This window comes from Galeopterus variegatus, unplaced genomic scaffold, assembly GCF_000696425.1.
Source record: "Galeopterus variegatus unplaced genomic scaffold, G_variegatus-3.0.2 Scaffold1448, whole genome shotgun sequence".
Classification (NCBI taxonomy): domain Eukaryota; kingdom Metazoa; phylum Chordata; class Mammalia; order Dermoptera; family Cynocephalidae; genus Galeopterus; species Galeopterus variegatus.
The window spans coordinates 266,867-286,841 of NW_007727559.1; the positions used below are offsets into that span (position 1 = coordinate 266,867).

Consider the following 19,975-nt stretch of genomic DNA (forward strand, 5'->3'; position numbering starts at 1 on the left):
TGCATGTTATATCTTTTTCCATCCCTTAATTTTAGTTTGTCTGTGTCTTTATAGGTGAAGTGGGTCTCTTGTAGACAGGGCATAGTTGGATCTAATTTTTTAATCCAGTCAGTCTGTGTCTTTTGAATGGGGACTATAATCCATTTACATTTAGGGTTGTTATTGATAAGTACTGCTTTACTCTTGTCATTATGTTGCTTTCTATTTACTTATTTATTTATTTATTGCTTTTGTTGAGCAGGTGCTATGTTTTTTTTGTTTTTGTTTTTTTGCAGCTGGCTGATATGGGGATCTGAACCCTTGACCTTGGTGTTTTAAGTAACACTGAGCTCTAACCAACTGAGCTAACTGTCCATTATGTTGCTTTTGTTTAGATATTTTAAATATTATTTCTTTCTTTCTTCCCCTTTTGTATTTCATCTTCAAAATTAGTTGGGGTTTTTAAGTGACTTTTGGAATGTTTATAGCTTTTTTTTTTAAAACAATTTGCTTAAACACAATTTGATATGTGCAAATTATTAAAAGTATAGTAATTGAATTAAAAGGTAGGTACATTTGTATTTAGTTAACTATTTTGCCATATAATCTTTGACAAAATTTGTAACTATTTGTATTCTCACTGGGAACATATGACAGTAACTCCCTTTTATCTCTGTTAACTGCGTTTTTAGAAAAAAGTCATCATACTTTGCTTTTGTTGTTCTGGTATGAGTAAAGTTAAATATTTTTTCATGCGTAGAAGAGTCTTTTCGAATTGTTTATTATGTGTTTTTCTCCATTTTATAAACTGACATGTGTTCTTGTTTTGTTATCAATGTGCCCTGCTCTAGTCCTTCAATAAGCCCATCACGCATCTTTACCATGTCATCTATAGGCACTTTTTCTATAGTGTTAAAAATGCCATTTCTTATGTAAGGAGGTCAGATGTCATTTTTTTCTCACTTGACATATGGAATCCTAAGTCACCACCTTGTTCATCACCTTCACTGAACATAGTGGCAGGCCAGAGGTTGTGCCAGGCATGCACAAGTGTGACCTTAGTCACCGTGTTCCAGGTGTTGGCAACAGCATATGTGGCATCCTTCATGCTATTCTCCTTTTTAAATCCTTCTACACCCACACCACTGTTCACTGCTGCTGACATGATGTTCTTTTTATATTTACTCTTCATTGATCTAAGGATACCCTGGTCATGTCACTGAATTAATGAAGTCACATTTGGGAGAAAGTACATAGCATAAACATTATTTTTGATGAGAATTGCAGCTGGAGGATGAGCCAAACAGTTGTTAAAGAATACACAATTTGGCAGTTGGCATCCAGTCTAGCTGTCCCACACTGAGTAAGAACTGCTGGTACAAAATTTAAGTGTAAGTCAGTCAGAAAAGATGTCTCTGGTGATCCATGCCTTCTTGCTAACATAATAATGGATTGGCAAAAAATTTATTACTTGAAAACAGAAGCAAGCTTTTACCTATCTTAGCAAGTTTTACGTTTAGGCATGCCTGTTGTATTAGCACATATGAGCAGAGTTATTCTGTCCTTGGCATCCTTAATTCCTGTAGGGTTTGTCACATCAGCTGTAGTCAGTATCTTCCTGTGGCAATAACATCAAAACAGTGATGTTTCATCAGCATTATTGACTTGTGACATCACATTTTCATGATCAGTGATACTTTATCACTGCAAATTTTTAAACACTTAATGCTGTGTCTTTTCTTAAATTTCTGCACCCAGCCTGTTAAATATTCAAATTTTCCTTCCAGTTTTCAGTTCATTGTGGTAGATCTTTGCTTGTTTTATGATCAGCAGATGCTGATGAATTCACTCTTTTAATACATGATTTAGATCTTCATTCTTAGCTTTAGGCAGTGGCTTTCTTTTTTTTTCATTTACTTTTGTTTATCACTTTAAGCATGGAACTTCAATAGTTTTTCCTTCTGTTTATTCGGTCATATATGGTAGTCATTCAACATCATACTTCTCTGTAAGATATTTTACACTTACACTGCTATTCACTTTCTCCAGCAGCTTGACTTTCTGCGTACTATAGGTGAACTGCAGTGCTTCTTCCTCTTCTAATGACTCTCACCCGTAGGCATATCTACAGGCCGTTCTAACATTTTCAACAATATCTTCAGACCACAGAGCAGAAAATAGGTAAAAGAAAACCCACAGTGAGTAATACGCATATGTCTTGGCCTTATGCAGGTTATGGTGGGGAACTTGCTCTTGGCATATTTGACTTGCCTGCATGCCATTTTATTACTCTTTTGTGAGTGTGCATGTGGTGGGGGAATCTGGGTGAGTGAGAAAGAGATATATTACAGGTGAAGGTGGCTGGAGTATTTTTTCGCTTGGTGACGCTGAGTAAAACTGTGTTGTTTGGCTGTCTCTGTTTTGATTGAGATCTTCACATACAATAGGTATGGAATTTTCCATTTGTGATGTCATGTAGGCACTTAAAAATTTTTGGATATTGGAGCATTTAAGGTTTTAGAATTCAGATTAGGGATGCTCATTCTGTATATATTTGGTATTAGTAGCACAAGACTGATAAAGAAAACTTAGATTGAATGAGATCACTTAAAGAAGTGTATGTAAAGCATGTTCTTCAATTTTATTTCTAATATACCTGTGTAATGTCACACTCCTTTAGTAAGTAATACACTGTAGTGGTCGTTTGGGGGAGGGCAGAGGCCGGTTGAAGGGATTATAAGGCAGAATACTTGGAATGTTGTTCAAGTAAAATTTGGAATTGTTCTCTTATATTTGTTTCTGAGACCTCTCTCCTGTGCAGAAACAAGAGGGACTAATAAAGAATCTTTAGGGTCTATTAGATTGCTAGGGCAATGAAAACACATTTTGTATCTTCAAATTTATAGTAATTTCTGGAATTTCAAAGCACATTCAACCTTTTAATTATTTTCAGTGATTGTGATTTGGTACTAAATATACATGTATTTAGGTGCCTAAGAGTGGAATAGAAACTAAAATAAACCTCCTGTAAGTCTGACTGAAAGGATGTTGAATCATCCCAGAATAGTCTTAACTATAGTAGGTCTTTAAGCTTTTTATTGAGTATTTATGTATGTGCTTTAGGTACATAATATTTTTACTGTGCATTTACAATGTCTTCACCAAAGTGGGAAAAAGGTGAAGGCATTCTGTGTGGGGACTCTATCCAACAACCAATTTTCTCATCACAACAAAATCTCCAGAGGAGGTTAGAGGTTTTTGGTAATAATGGGAAATCTAGTTCCTAAGTGCTAGAATTCTTTGTGCTATTACCTTTGACCTCAGGTGCTTTTTTCAGAGGCACTACAGCTGGGAGTATTCCTGGGAGTGTACTTTGAGATGGAAGAAATCATATCTACTTCTTTTTTTAGTGGTCCCATTGAAGATACCACTTATGGATGTTTAAATTGGACATTTTGAAAAACTTATTAGGAAACTTGAAAAAATCTTGACAGCATTTGAGCTTGGTTCTTCTCTAAGAACCAGGTAAAGAAACAATTTTTAAGTTCCTGTTGGGTGCTAAGGACTCCAGTAAACACTTACGTAAGTTTTTAAATAAAAGTTTTCTCAGACCAGAGCGTTGTTACAGCTGAGACTGGATGGAAGTTTAGTTTTCCACGATCTGTGATTAGTGACAATTTTATTTGCACTAAACCTCCAGGACACTGTTCTTTGTGTTTTAGTAAAATCTTCATTCATTTTTTTCCTTCTTGCAAACTCTTGGAATTTGAAGAAGATTGACCCTCCCACTCGTTCCCCACAGTTTTACTTAGGAATAATTGGTATACAAAAAACAGCATGTAATTAGTGTATATAATTTGGTGTTGAGACATATTCACTAGTATTCCTGTCATCATAATTCAAGTAATAAACATAACTCATCACTTGCAAAAGTTTCATTGTGTCCCTTTTTGTTGTTGTAAGAACACAACATCAGATCTGCCTTCTCAACAAATTTTTAAGTAAGCAGTACCTTATTGCTAACTACGGGCAGTATGTTAGAAGATCATCTGTGGAACTTACTCATCTTGTATAACCGTAACTTTTACTCACTGAATGAAAACTTCTCACATACTTATGCCCCCATCCACTGGAAAATATCATTAGGTAGTCTAAGATTTGATTCTTTACGTGTTATTTTTCTCTATTAAAAAAGTACAGGGGCCGGCCCGGTGGCGCACTGGATAAGTGCGCCGCTTGGGAAGCGCGGTGGCGCTCCCGCCCGAGGGTTCGGATCCCACATACAGACCGGTTCCCGCTCACTGGCTGAGCGAGGCGCGGGAGCAACACCGAGGGTTGCAATCCCGTTGCCGGTCCCTGGTCCGGTACGGGGGCAACACTGAGGGTTGCGATCCGTTGCCGGACACGGAAAAAGATAAAAGACAAAAAAAAAAAAGTACAAAAGAATGTCTGTCTGTGTATCTTGCGGTGGATGGTGTTGGAGTTAGTGTGTATGAAATATCTGAGCAAGAGCAGGGATTAAACAATTGAAAGACAGCTTATGGTAGTCTAAAAATTTCTTATAAAGATAGTAACTGATGAGTACAAATGGTAGGCAGTATTATTACTGTGGAGGTGCTATGTCCAATAGAAATGTATTGAGAATCACTAATGTGAGTCATATATGCAATTAAAAGTTTTCTAGTAGTCATAGTAAAAATGGTAAAAAGAAACAAGTGAAGTTAATTATAACTATTTATTTTAACATGATTAAAATAAAATTGTGAATATTTTATGCTTTTTTTGTATGAAATCTTTGAAATCTGTTGGTGTGTTTACACTCACATCTCAATTTGGGCTTGACACCTTTTTTTTCCTCTTTAATAATTTTTGTCTATTCAGGTTTTATATTTTCCAATAAATGTTAAAAGTATCAGTTTGTCAATTTACGAAAACACTGCTGGGATTTTTATCAGGAGGACATTAAATCTGTGGATTAATTTGAAAAGAGTTGATGTTCTGTCATGTTGAATCTTCCAATTTTGACACATTTCAAATGTTCAAAAATTAAATGTGGTTAATGGCTACTGAACTCAATAATGTTTCTCTTGGGTGTGTTTGAGAGTAATTGTTATATAAACAAAGACTAAAGTAACCACTTACATTTGTACCTTTTATATAAAGTTACTAAGAAGTTCATGATTATTTTATTGGGCAGGTTTTACTTCCTTTTTTTAATATATAGTAAAGCATTTAGATCATGACCATTGGCTCTATTAATAAATACTTGAGAAGACGTTTTTTCTCAGGAATGCTGAGAAAATGAAATATAGGAAAGACATGTGTTGTTTACTTTGATTCGTTTAGTAATCTCATGTAGACCATATACATTATCAAGAAGGAAATGCAGTTTAGGGTTTTGCTTCTTTTTTAATGTTTGTATTTTTCATTTTTAGGCTGTTCGCTGCTATGAATCTTTAATCTTAAAAGCTGAAGGAAAAGTGGATTCTGATTTCTTTTGTCAGTTAGGTCACTTCAACCTCTTATTGGAAGATTATGCAAAAGGTAACATTTTTCTCTTTTTGAATTTCTGCTTGATTTATGTTTGTATTATGTATTGTAATGGTTTTTGTTTTTTATTGGGGGTACTTGCTACTATTTTTACTTTCTTCTCATAAGTTCATAAACATGTAATAAACAATGAGAAAGAAGCTAAAGTATCTGTAAGTTTGAAAATCTCATGTAACTCCATGTAAATATTCAATAAATTTGATCATTCAGTAAACCTTATAACATCCTACATATGCTAACTGTAACCCTTCCCCCTCCAGACCAGTATCTTCATAGCAAAGAAAAACTATCTTATAAAGCAAGAATATTTTATGACTTTTTGATGGAAGTAAACATCTTGGTAGAAAGTAGATGGATATGTTATGATTTTCAGCAAATGTGGTTAGTGGAAAGAACAACTGACTAATTGTGTTAGGATTAGAATGAAGAGGTGGTGGTAGAGTAGATCCACTTTATCCTTGGGAGATGTTTCAAGACCCCTAGTGGAAGCCCAAAACCACAGATGTTATCAAACCTGATTGATGTTAATTGAAAAGTGTTAATTCATGTCTTCCACCCTCAAATTTAATGTTTTCTCCATCTTAACTAAGCACTCACACACACAGCACTCTGGCTATAGCTTCTACATTTTGAAGTGCAACTGCAAAACCTAGTATATATTTCTTTTTCTTTCATGACAGTTTTATGGCTAGATGATTTGTTCTTATTGTGGATCTTAGCAACCTTTCTTTTTTTCCCTTCAAGTCAAAACTTTTACTTTTTTACTTAAAGGAAGCAAATTACTGCTTCTTTTGGATATGTAGAATTGCCAGCATCACTGTCCTTGAACTTTGGGGCCATTAATTAAGCAAAATAATTTTTACTTGAGGGGCCGGCCCGGTGGCGCACTCGGTAGAGTGTGGCGCTTGGGAGCGCAGCGGTGCTCCCGCCGAGGGTTCAGATCCCATATAGAGACCGGTCCACTCACTGGTTGAGCGTGGTGCTGGCACGACACCGAGGGTTGCTATCCCATTGCTGGTCGTGGTATGGGCGCGACACCGAGGGTTGCGATCCCGTTACCCGTCACGAAAAAAGACAAAAAGGAAAAAAAATAATAATAATTTTTACTTGAGCACAAGCACAGTTGATCTGATAACCATGATGGCCAGTAAGTGACTAACAGGTGAGTAGGTTGTATAGTGTGGGTATACTGGACTAAGAGATGATTCATATCCAGGTGGGATGAAGGGCAGTGGTGTGAAATTTCTTCATGCTACTCAGAATTCTGTGCAATTTAAAACTTAGGAATTGTTTATTTCTAGAATTTTGTATTTAATTTTTTCATATGGTGGTTGACTGTTGGTAACTGAAACTGAGTAAGAGGGGACTGTTAGCAGAAAAGTTTCATGCCACATTTTTTTTTATTAGGTTAAGCCAATCTTATTAGTGAAATGCAATTTTGATTTGAGACAATATTCTGGGGTACTTGTGTTCCATTCACAACTTTACTATTTAAAAATTGTTTAAACTGATATTTATTTAATCTCTTTGCACTTTTATCTCATAATCTGAAAATTAGGAAATAATGATACGAGTTTTATTATTTATTTATTTATTTATTTATTTATTTGACCGGTAAGGGGATTGCATCCCTCGGCATGGTGCGGGGCACCGGCCATCTCTACATAGGATCCGAACCTGCCGCCTCGGCGCTACCAGCGCCGTACTCTCCCGAGTGAGCTACGGGGCTGGCTGGGTGATAGGAGTTTTAGAAGTGGTAAATGGAATTCTTCATATGTTTAAAATGGGCTTCATCCCAACAGGTGATTTTTACCAACATTGCTTATTTCTACTACTTTAGATATAACTAACATAGGTTAAAATGAAATATTTCAAAGGAAACTGATAGAAAAGAACAATACATAGGTTTTTCTATAATGCACTCAGGGTTTTTGTGTTTAACATGTAAATTTGAGAGCAAGTTAACAAAGACCCTGAACTGAAAAGTAAGTTTGTGTCAGACTGTCTTTGCTACTTAGTGGTCATTTAATGATAGGTATTTTTAATTTTTTAAAGCTTTGAGAATGAGAATTTAGTTATGTTTTCTATTTAAAAAGAAGGGAAAAGGGCTTGTATAATTTTTAGCTGTGAAGTCAATAAAGAATCCAGGGAAATTTGTTTGGTAGATATTTTTGTTTGTTTTGTTTTTTGTTTGGGGCATGCCATTGGGTGTAATCTAATGAGGACAGAGAAAGATAACTTTGGCATTTAGGTTTGTGATAGACGTTCTCTTGCTTCCAGTAGTATCATGTAGAGAATTAGCCTTTTGAGAGGTAGAGCTTTGCTTGATCATTTGTTAATAGAAAAGAAGAAAATGAATTCAAAGGCAGTTATGTATAGTTCATATTTCATGATGGGTTGAAAGTTTCCCAATTATAAACTCCCTGAGATTCCAGCCGTTGATAGTTTTCTCTCTTCTCTAATACCTTCAAGTAATTTGTTATTTGTTGTATGCATTGTCACTTTTGTTAAAAATAATTGGCTTTATATTTTTGGCTTCTTACATTTTCTAATGGTTAGGTTAAGTACTGTATAAAGAGTGACTAATGATGCCTGTTGAAGCTTAATGACCTTTTTCTCCAAACTCTTTTTCTTGCCTTTTGTCAGCTAGACATTGATGGGGTATTGGTAAAGATGTAGAATTTTGCTCTATATACAGAAATACTTTTTCTATGGACAGTAAAAGGTAAGTATTTATATTAACTATTGACCATAGCGTATACTATGGACAGTTTTCCAACATGTTTCTCTCCTCTTTCTCACTTGTGGTTCTCAAGAAAAACTGTAGAAAGTGTTCGGTCATCAGGTGGGGGACTGGCTGAACAGCCTGGGTTTTCTTCTTGTCTCCCCTGTGCCCATTTTTACCCAAACAAGATGGACTAGAGTTGAAGAGTTGGGTGATATGTTCTTTAAATGATTTAGCCCATTGAGGCATGTGACCCTGGTTATTATGAAATCAAAGCCAGGTTGCTTTTTGGGATCCCTCAGCTTAATGCAGGTAGGACTCACACAGATGAGACTCCATCTACCCTATGCATCTTTCCTGAGCCTTGAGGGATTAACTTGAAATGAATTTTTTGCTGCTTATCTGTAAGTAAAACATCTGCTTCATGTAATTTGTGTGCATGGGTATTTTGTTTCATCAGACCCAGACAAGTTTAACCAGAACACAATGAACCTGCTCCACATTATATGCAGTAGGTTCTTGTTATTTATGGTACTTGTATAAAGTTGTTGTGAACACTGAATTAGCAAATACTGAACCATTGCTTCTAAAGGTATATACAGGATGAAATTCTTATTTATTTATTTTATTTTCCCTTTTTGTCTTTTTTTTTTCGTGACCGGTAACGGGATCGCAACCCTCGGTGTCGCGCCCGTACCGCGACCGGCAATGGGATCGCAACCCTCGGTGTCGCGCCCGCACCGTGCTCAGCCAGTGAGCGGACTGGTCTCCACATGGGATCCGAACCCTTGGCAGGAGCGCCACCACGCTCCCAAGCGCCGCACTCAGCCAAGTGCGCCACCGGGCCGGCCCTAGGATGAAAGTCTTGTTAGCCTCTGATCACGTTTTCATTAACTGATCAGTACATAACCTTATTTTGTGTGTTTCTGTTTAATGTTACCTTATTTAATTTAAGTGTAGGTATAATCTTTAGTTGGGATGCTTGTTTTTTGTTTTAGGAGTTTTCTTAGTATGCTCTTGAAATTAAGCCTTTATCAGATATATCATTTGCATGTATTTTCTCCCATCATGTAGGTTTTCATTTCACTTTTTTAACCATATGCTTTGGTGCACACCGGATTTTGATTTAGATCAAGTCCAGTTTATTTTTTGTTTCTTTCGTTGCTCATGCTTGCGGTGCCATATTGAAGTAACCATTGCCGTATTCAAGGCAAAGATTTACCTCTATGCTTTCTTCTAAGATTTTTATGGTTTTATTTCTTGTATTTAGGTCACTGATTATTTAGTTATATTTAATATATCGCATGAGGCAGTGGGCCAGCTTTATCCTTTTGAATGAGAGAATTGAATTGTGCTAGCACCGTTTATTGAAGAGTATGTTCTTATCCCATTGTAGGCTAGCACGCACACAGTCAAAAATCAATTGATCATATATGTAAGAGTTTATTTCTGGATTCTCAATTCTATTCTGGTGGTCTTTATTTCTGTCCTTCTGGTACTTACACAGTTTTGATTACAGTAACTTTGAGGAACAAGTTAGTTGTTTTCGTGTATCATATTTAATGTCCTAGGTATTTTATGTTCCTCACTGCCTCTAATACTGCTTTCTTTTGCTAGTTTAACTTGTGAATTTAATCAATTTGATGGATTTCTTTTTAGTGTATTGTTTCGATTGTCATTTTTTTCATTTACCATTCTGCCCTCAAACTGAATACTTTAAATGACTATCTTTTTAAGTTTGCTGATTTTTGTCCTTTAGGGAATTTTTCATTTTAACTATTGCTTCTCAGCTCCAGAATTTCTATTTGATTTCTCTTTGAAGTATCTGTCTTTTATGAATAGTCTCCATTTGTTCACACATTGTTCTCCTGTTTTCCTTTAGTTTTTATCCATGGTATTTTTTAGCTGTTTGTCTGACCATATTTAATGCAGTTGGTTTAAAGCCTTTGTCTACTAATTACACTATCTGGGCTTTCTTGGAACTGGTTTCAAAAATTTTTTTCTTTTTTTAAAAACTGTGACTGGGCTATATTCCTTATTCTTATTAAGCCTGGCAATTTTTTAGTTGAAAACTGGCCATTTTGGATATTATAGTGTAGTAACTTTGGAAATTAGATTTGCCCTCCTCTACATAGGTTTGCTGTTGTTTGATTGTTGAGGGCTGCAAGTTTTGTATGGTTAATAACTTCTGAACTTTTTTTTCTTTTTGCCGAGACTGTATTCCTTGTTCTGTGAAGTTACCGAAACTTTTGTCTCATTATCTTAGTAGCAGTGACCTGAGAGATTTCTTTAAATCCCTGGAACCCCTTCCCCCCCCCCCCAAAAAAAAAAAAAATTTCATTAAAACTGATACTAAAGAAGCTGCTTGAGAATCATAATCAATTTCTCAATGTTTCCAGTATCTTTCATGTAATGAAGAGAAAAAAGCAGCAGCAGAAGCCATCACTCATATATCCTCATTAAGTCATGTGAATTATCACCACTTAACGCCCTAACATTGATGGATTTTGATTATTATAAAAGATCTTCCAACCCCATCCAGCACTGAAAACTCAATGAAGGCAGATATCCCTTCCTAGAGTACTCCATCAGTATTCGGCCACACTGGCTACAACTCTGTCTTAGCCTTCACCTCCTGCTTGGGGAGAGCAAAGATCAGTCTCAGTTACAAGCTTTGAATTCCATCAGATCTTTTATGAGCATGTGAGCATGTGTTCAGCCGTCATTGTGTGTATTTTATTCCGTAAAATATCAGGTAGCTCTTTAACAAAATCCTTATCACCTCAAGAATTTTCCTCTTCATTCTTCTACCAGACTTTTAGATCTATCTTCTCCTTGCCCCATTTGCCATCCTTTGTAACAGGTGGCCATGGGTTGTGTATGTCTTTAACTGCTTTAATACATGCTGCTTGGAAAGGACTGCAGCTCGAGTTGGAAAAATAAATGACAGCTTCTGTGTAAGTACCTCAGTGAACTGTCAGATAAGTCAAAATACTGCTGTGATTTTTTGAGAAAAAAGATCGTGTTTATTCCTGTTGTCATCAGGAAGCCATACCAGAAAAATGGGCTGCCGTTCCCATGGCTGCTGCAAACTGAGGATAGGGTTGATAAGATGGGTAGACAAAAATGATGTGATGCTGTCTTACCGAAATTTAGCAGTCCTTTTCTCTATTAAACAAAATAGTTTGGAAAAAGTTGATTCTGTCACTTTTCTCTGCTTTGTGTCAGTGAAGGCGCCAATTCTTGGAGTTCCCTGATGCATCCATTTCAGTTATTACTCCCAGTGGTAACATCTTGCAAAACTGTAGTATACACAGCAGGATATTGTGTGTTGATATACTAAAGATAAAGAGCATTTCTATCACCACAGCATTCCTCATGTTGTACTTTTATAGTCATATTCATTATCTTACTACCCCTTCCTTAACTCCTGGCAACTCTAATCTGTTTTCATTTCTACAATTTAGGCATTTTAACACTTCTGTAAAAGGAGGCATAAGTTATGTAAATTCAGTGCATTGACTTATCATCATTCAGCATAATTTTCTAGTGATTCATTCCAAGTATATGAATGCACTGAATTGATAATTGAATGATAGTTTATTGTATTGATAGTGTATATCAGTAGTTCTTTTTTTATTACTAATATTCCATTTGTTTGTGCTACAGTTTGTTTAACCATTACTATTAAAGTACATCTGTTTTTGGTTGTTAAGAGTAAAGATTCTGTGAACCTTTGTCCACAGATTTCGTGTGAACACAAGTCTTCATTTCTTTGGGAAAAATGTCCAGGAGCACAGTTGTTGGGTTATAATGTCATTGCATGTTTAGTTTTTTTCAGAAACACTGCCAAGGTGTTCCAAAGTGTGGCAGTGCTGTATTACATTCCCACCAAGATTTCTCTGCATCTTATTGGCATTTAGTGTTGTTACTGGTTTTTACTTCAGTCATTCCGATACATTATGGAGTTTGTCAGGCATGATTAGAAAATTTAAGAGTAGAATACTTACCTTTATTTTGCTTATTGGGTTCTTCCTTTCTGGTATTCCATGGTCCTGGCCTTCATCATTTTCTTTTTGTTCAGACAGCTTCCTCTGGCTATTATTTTATTTTATTTTATTTTTTATTTTTTTTCCCCATAAATATATACATTTATTATTTGTCAATTAAAAATTAAAAAGCAAAACAAAAAACAAACAAGAAGAATTTTAGCAGTCTTAATGCCATTAAGAATTCTTAAAACTAATGGGAAATCTTTCTCTTATGTGCTCTGGCTATTATTTTAGAATAAGTCTGTTGACAACAAGTTTTCTTTCATTTGAGAAAGTCTTGATTTCTCCTTTATTGCTAAAGGATGTTTTTGCTATATATAGGATTCTGGGTTGACAGTTCTTCAACACTTGAAATATTTTTTGCCCCTTCCTTCTGCTTTTTATAATTTTGGTTTAGAAATTAGCTGTCTGTGATTTGCTTTTCATGTGTCTTTTTTTCTGTGGTAGGTTTCAAGATCATTTCTTTTTCTTTGTTTAGTTTTCTCACTTTATGGTGTGACTCTTGTGTTTTTTGGGGGGAGGGTATGGGTGTGTATCAGGTTTTGGGTTTCTCAGTCTCTTGAATTTGTACATCCATGTCTCTTGCCAAATTTGGAAAATTTTCATACCTGTCTTTGTATACTTTTATTAGGTCTGACTCTTTTTCCTTTCAGACTGTGATGAGTCCTATATCTCTTGTTACTAATCCACAAGTCCCTGAAGCTGTGTTTATTTTACTGTCCTTAGTCTATATTTTGCTCTGTTCCTTTTTTTTCCCCTCTCTCACTCTGTGTGTATTTCAGTGATTCTTTCCTATGTTTGCATTGTGTTATTGAGGCTATCAGCTGAGTTCTTTATTTTGGTTATTGCCTTTAACAGTTCTAAAATTGACATTGATTCTCTTTTATATCTTTTGGTTTTTGCTGAGGCTTTCTAGTTTTTCTTTTTTTTCAATCATTTTCATAATTATTATTTGAAGCATTTTTATTATTTCAGTTTCAAAGTCTTTATCAGGTAATTCAAACATCTCTGTCATTTTGATATTCTCATCTGTATTTTTTTATTCAGTTTGATATCTTCCTATTTCTTGATGTGATGAGTAATTTTTTTGATTCAGTCTTGGAAGTTTTTATATTTTGTTATACGACTTTAGATCTCTCATGTTAATCTTTTGTTTTAGGTGTCTTTTTGTAAAATCTGTCAGAGTAAGTTGGATTACTACCTCTTATTGCCATGTGAGGGTTGAGTCCACGTTCTTTACTCAGTTTTTAATGTGCATCCCTTGTTGATGTTGGACTGGGATGAGAGTTTTGGCTTCCCATATGGTTTCACTGATACTGCATTTGATTGGTTTCATTATTCATGGGCAGTTGTATTCATGGGTGAAAGTACTGACTTCCATCAGGGCACTCTGACTCCACCCAAGTATGGAGGAGCAAGGTACTTCGTTTCTGCTATGTAGGTATGAAGTCTGTCTAGGTTTTTTTTTTTTTTTTTGTCTTTTTTTGTGACTGGCAACGGATCGCAACCCTCAGTGTTGCGCCCGTACCGGACCGGGACCGGCTACAGGATCGCAACCTTCGGTGTTGCCCCCGCTCCTCACTCAGCCAGTGAGCGGCTGGTCTGTATGTGGGATCCGAACCCTCGGCGGGAGCGCCGCCACGCTTCCCAAGTGGCGCACTGTAGCAGTGCACCGCCCGGCCGGCCCCTGTCTAGGTTTTAAAGTACAGCAAACTCTTGAATAACAAGGGTTTGAACTGCGCTGGTCCATTTATAGGTGATGTATCTAACCAAAGAGTTAAGTAGACTATCGTAGGCTATTAAGTACTTAACTATGTAGGTAATGATGCAGTGCCCTTCCAGAGGCTTGAGGTGCTCAGTGGGGCAGTGACTCAGCAGTGAGCTAGGGAAAGTACCCCATGAGTCAAAAATTATATGCAGATTTTCTACTGTGCAAGGCTTGGTGCCCCTACCCCCTGCTTTGTTCAAGGGTCAGCTATAAATATTTTAGTGAGCGAATTCTCAAACTTGGGATGTAGCCTATATTGTAGAATGATGCTTACCTATACTACTGTCTTGAGCATCAACTTTGGTTCTTTTAAAATTCTGTCCTGTTATTTTATAATATTTGAAAGCACGTTTTCCTCAAAAGACTTTTCTTTAACTCTTGTGGTTAAATTTATAAAAACCTTTTGGAAAATATTTAAAGTTTTATTGTAAAAATATCTGAAATTCATAAAAAAGGCTCATTAAAGACATAAAAGTTCTCAGCCTACTACATAATATCAAATCTTTTTTTCCTTTGGTGTTCCCTTCTGTTTTCAATTTATTTTTGAAATTAAAAAAAAAAAATTAAAGGTAATGTTCAATGCCACCTACATTTTGTCTTAAAAGTTTATCCACAGGGAACTTTAACAAATAAATGCTTAGCCATTATTCAAAGAGATTCTGAGTCAGCTGGACCAGTAATAGGGTTTCCTGTTTTTATTGTTGTTGTCCTCAATAGTTGTAATGGGTTGTGTGACTTTACTATCTTTTTACTTTATGTGCCTTTTTTTAGGCTGACAAGGAACTAATTTATGTGATTTGAGAACCTTTTATGCCTTTATATGGATTATGAGACAGGGGATAAATATCTTGGAATTTAATTTAATAGCCTAATTTAATGTTGATTGTGTGAAGGGAAGCATCAGAAATAAGAGTTAACTTTGCCCCTTATGTTGCTGAGATTTTAATTTTTCTAGGAAGTGAATTGCATGTTAAGAAAAAACTAGAAGATTCATTATAGTGTGCAGTAGTTTTGGTCCCTGAGGGATATCAAGTTGATTCAAGTAATTGCCAAGATTTTACATGTATTTAAGTGCATAGGTGAGATTAGATTATTGTGTCATGTATCTGAATAAATTGAAAGGCCACAAACTTTAACTTATTTGGTCTTTATATTATTGCTTATTGAGGAATGGGTATGGTTGGCAACTTATGTTAAAATATTTCTTAATATTTTACTTTAGATTTTTAAATGGGATATAATTTGACTAATAATTATCTTCCCTTTTCCAGCATTATCTGCATATCAGAGATACTACAGTTTACAGTCTGACTACTGGAAGGTTGGTACAGATTTGAAAGCTAATTTTCTTTTCTTTTTTGGGGGTAGTTCGTATTCAAAATATATTTAAGTCTGTTTTTATTAATGGCAATATACTAATTCTAAGGAGAGAACATGGAAAGGCGAAAAGGTATTTTTCGAGTATGAGCATTTTGCAAAAAGTGCAAAATTGACATGACTTCCTTTGTATAAACCTTTTAATTGGTATTTTTTTGGAATTTTATTGGCAAAAGAGAACATAAATGTGATAATTTAAAAGTAAACAAATTTAGGGAAAAAACTCAAACGCTGTTTCTTCTTTAAGTTCATAGCTGAGAGTAAATGAAGGATGGTTGGTGATCATGCTAAAGATGAGGTTACTCAAGCAAAGGAGCATCTATCTTTCTTATAATTTCTCCATGACTGGATCCCTGGAGAGGACCAAAGTATCTATTTTAGAATACCTCTCTAAATGAAGTAACTGTGTATAATGATGAGTCATCCACGGTTTTATCTCAGGTTAAGCATAAAGCTAAACTAGCAGATTATTCTTTTATAGCATGTATACTTTTGAGTATGGTACAAATAGTTTAATAGGTGATTTCTCAACAATATGCATTGCTATACCACAAAATACATTTATCCTGTAATAAAATATAACTTATAATACTAAGTTTAGACATAAACTGTGAGGATTAGTTACAAATAAAAGGGAAGTTTTCTATTAGCTACAGACTTTGAAAGCCTATTGATCCCAATATAAAAGTAAAATTGTTGCTGGCTTTTGTGAATTACTTGAATCGGAAATAAACATAATTAAAAATGAAGGCTACTTAGTCTAAAAACATGCGTAATATTTATTTTGATTTATTATTATTTTTATGTTACAGCATTATAGACATGTACTTTATAGAATTCAGTAATTTAAAGTGTGTGATTCAATAGTTGTTAATTTATTCATAGTTGTGCAGCCATCACTGTAATTCTAGAATATTTTCATCATATCAAAATTAAACAATGTACCCTTCTGTCTCTCCCATGAAGGAACCATTAAGTTAATTTCTGTTTCTATATATTGGCCTATTCTCAACTTTTCATGTAAAATAAATCATAAATGTGGTATTTTTGAATGGCTTTTTCCACCTAACATAATGTTTTTAAGGTTCATCCATGTTGTTGCATGTATCAGTATGTCATTACTTTTTATGACCGGATAAATTACAGTGAATGGGTATTCATACATAACAGCATTTCAGTTAAACAGTACTGTTTTTTCTGTTATTCATTGATGGATACTGTATTAGTCTGTTTCTTTTTCTTATAACAAAATACCTGGAACTGGGTAATTTATAAGAAAACAAAGTATACTGCTTACGCTTTCGGAGGCTGTGAAGTTCAAAATCCACATCTGGTGAGGGTCTTCCTTGGTGGTGGCTTCCTTTACACAGGGTAACACATTGGGAGATGGGGGAAGCAGAGAGAGACCTCATTTTCTCTCCTTTCAATGCCCTCAGAACCATGCCTATGACCACCATTAAACCATCAACTTAATCACCTCTTCAAGGCCTGTCTTCAGTTACTGTAATAGGATTTCCAAGCCTCAACAGTTACAGTAGGGATTAAGCTTTGGGGGAACATTTGTTTTTCCTTGCTTGACTTCCTTTGTATAAACCTCAGCATTTTTGCTGTTTCACTTTATCTCCTGTATTTTCTTAGCTCTGCTTCTTTATTTGTTTTGTTTGGTAGTATTATCTAGATTAGGATTTTCAGTCTTGGCAGTATTAACATTTGGGGCAGATAATTCTTTCTTGTAGATGCCTGTCCTGTGTAGGATGTTGAGCAGTTTACCTGGCTTCTACTTTGTAAATGGTAGTGGCACCACCAATTTACTAGTTGTGTCAGTGAAAATGTCTCTAGACATTATCTAATGTCTGTGGGAGGCAAAATTTCCCATGATTGATACTCACTGCTCTATGTATTTCAGAATGCATTTTTGAGTTATTAGGCTGACCTTTTTTAAAAAATTTGTTCTGCTTACTCATTTGTATTATAACTTTTGAACAGTATAATTTTATTTGCCCTTACCTTTTAGTTTTTTGGCATTTTGCTTCACAGCTCAATAATTGGAGTTGTCTTTTTTTTTTTTTTTTTTTAAGTGCAGCCATTCACTTGGCATGTAGTGAGTCCCAGGGTGGTGCATTATCCTAAGGGGTAGTGATGTTGGCCATGTTTTCCTGTGTGTTATCAATTTCCACATTTTTTTTTGATGAAGTGGCTTTGAAATCTTCTTGCCCATTTTTCCCCCCTTTGGCTTTTTTATTTTCTTAATATGGTTTTGAGATAGTTTTTTTGTTGGATATGTAATTTTCAGATATTCTCATATAGTTGGTAGGTTTTAAAGAAATTTTTTTTACAGTGTGTTTCTTAGGGTGAACACTTTATTTTAGTGATATATAATTTTTAGTTCTTTTTCTTATACGAATTATGATCTTGGAGTCTTTTCTAAGAATTCTTTAGTTAACTCCAGTTACTTAGATTTTCTTGTTTCTTTGTAAAAATTATAAGTTCTGCAAACAAGAATGTTTGATTTTTTCCTTTCTTATCTGTGTGGCTTTAGTCTTTCTTTGTTACATTTGCATGTAATTTCAGTATGCTGATGAATATGAGTGGTTGAGGAGAATGATTTGCCTTTATTTCCTGTCATGGGGGAGAGTATTCATCTTTCAGCCTTTGATAGGATATTGTTGTGGATTTTCTTCTAGATGCCTTTTTATCATGTTTAGGGATTTCTGCTCTACTTCTCAATTGATGAGAGTTTCTTTCCACGAATGTATGTGTGTGTGTGTGTGTGTGTGTGTGTGTGTTTAATGCTAAATTAGTCTTGGATTCCTTGGATAAACTCCAACTGGTTATAATGTGTTATTTTCTCTGTGTCACTGGATTTGACTTGCTAATATTTTGGATGTAATATTTGTATTTTTTTCCCATTAGCAATACTGGTATATGGTTTTATGTTTCTGTGCTGCCTTTATTTGGTTAAGGAATAAGGGCAATACTCAGCTAATAAAATGAATTTAAAAGTCTTTACTCATTTTCTATATTATTAATTTTCTGGAATCGATTGCATAAAATAGGTGATGCTTAAACATATGGTAGAATGCTCTAGTAGAATCATCATGGCCTATAGATGTCTTTAAAAAAATATTTTAAATTCTGAGTGTTTAAACACATATTGGGCTCTTTGGGCTATCTGCTTTCTTCTTAGGAGAATTTTGGTTGTTTTTGTCTTTCAACGAGTTGGTCTGTCTTATCTGAATTATGGAATTTCTGGCCCCAGAGTTGTGTTTTCAGTTCCTAATATTCCTTTATTTTTATTTTGTATTTTTGCTGGCTGGTACAGGGATTGAATCCCAGACCTTGATGTTATCAGGAACCACATTCTAACTGGCCAGCTTTCTAATATTCTTTTAATCTTAGTGGGATCAGATATGATAGCCCTTCTTTCATTGCTCATATTGGTAATTTGTGTTTTTTCAGTTTTTACTTTTCAGTCTGGCTAGAGGTTTTTTAATTTGTTTATTCTTTTGTGGTTGAGAAATTTTGAAGTGTGTATTCTCATTTTGTTTTATTTAAAAGCGTCATTTCCTTTGACATTTTCCATGAATTAGGGAGGTGTTATTTACCTGTCATATATTGGAGATTTTCCAAATACCATGCTGATACTTTTATGTTTGACCTACATATATTATTATTTTAAACATTGACAGTGGGAATTTTTCTTTCTTTATTCTGTTTTAAAAAATATGTTTAGACAATTTGCATTTTATGTAATTATTGATATGTTTGGATGTAGGTCTCCTATTTTATTGTTTTCTATTTGTGTTCTCTGTTGTTTATTTCTCTCTTTTTCTTATGTTATACTGTTCTGGTTTTTTAAAATTCCAGTTTAGTTTTATAACTTTTTGATACTATAGATTATGAAATATTTTTAAGTTAGTGGTGGCTTAGCATAGGTGTAATTAATTTAAGAGTCTATATATAATTACTATTTGTGGTGGTTAATTTTATGTATCATTTTGATTATCCCTCAGGGTACCCAGATATTTGGTTAAACATTATTCTAGCTGTGTTGTGAGAGTGTTTCTGGATGAGATTAACATTTCAATCTCTGAGCTGAGTAGTTTGCCTTCCCTTATATAAATGGCCTCCTCATCCAGTCAGCTGAAGGCTGTCTGAGAGGAACTTCTTTTGCTTGACTGCCTCTAGTTTTCCTGAGTTCGAACTCAGGCTCTCCTGGTTCTGAGGCCTTCGGATGTAAACTGTAACTGCACCCACTGGCTTTCCTGTGTCTTCAGCTTGCTGACTGCAGATCTTAGGACTTGTTAGCCTCCATAATCCTATGAGCCAATTCCTTATAATAAATTTTTCAGCCAGCCAGTCTGTCTATGCATCCATTGACACACATCCTATAGGTTCTTTTTTCCCTCAGGAGAACCATGAGGAATATAGATTTTGGTGCCAGGAGTTGTTTTAGAACAAAATCTTTTTTTTTTTTTTTTTCCTTTTTGTCTTTTCTCGTGTCCGGCAACGGATCGCAACCCT

The 19,975-nt window shown here is 35.1% G+C and overlaps 1 protein-coding gene across 17 annotated transcripts in view; it reads left to right on the plus strand.

The window, feature by feature from the left end:
- The window catches only part of LOC103593947 (lysine-specific demethylase 6A-like), a 141,675-nt gene that overhangs the window by 17,908 nt on the left and 103,792 nt on the right, over nt 1-19,975 (plus strand). For 16 of the 17 annotated variants that reach the window (XM_008577089.1, XM_008577084.1, XM_008577072.1 and 13 more), the window contains exons 3-4: nt 5,415-5,523; nt 15,346-15,395. The exons of the other annotated variant lie outside the window; for it this stretch is intronic. In XM_008577089.1, the coding sequence (XP_008575311.1) occupies nt 5,415-5,523; nt 15,346-15,395 (159 nt within the window). The remainder of the gene's footprint in view (nt 1-5,414; nt 5,524-15,345; nt 15,396-19,975) is intronic. 17 annotated transcript variants of the gene reach the window in all.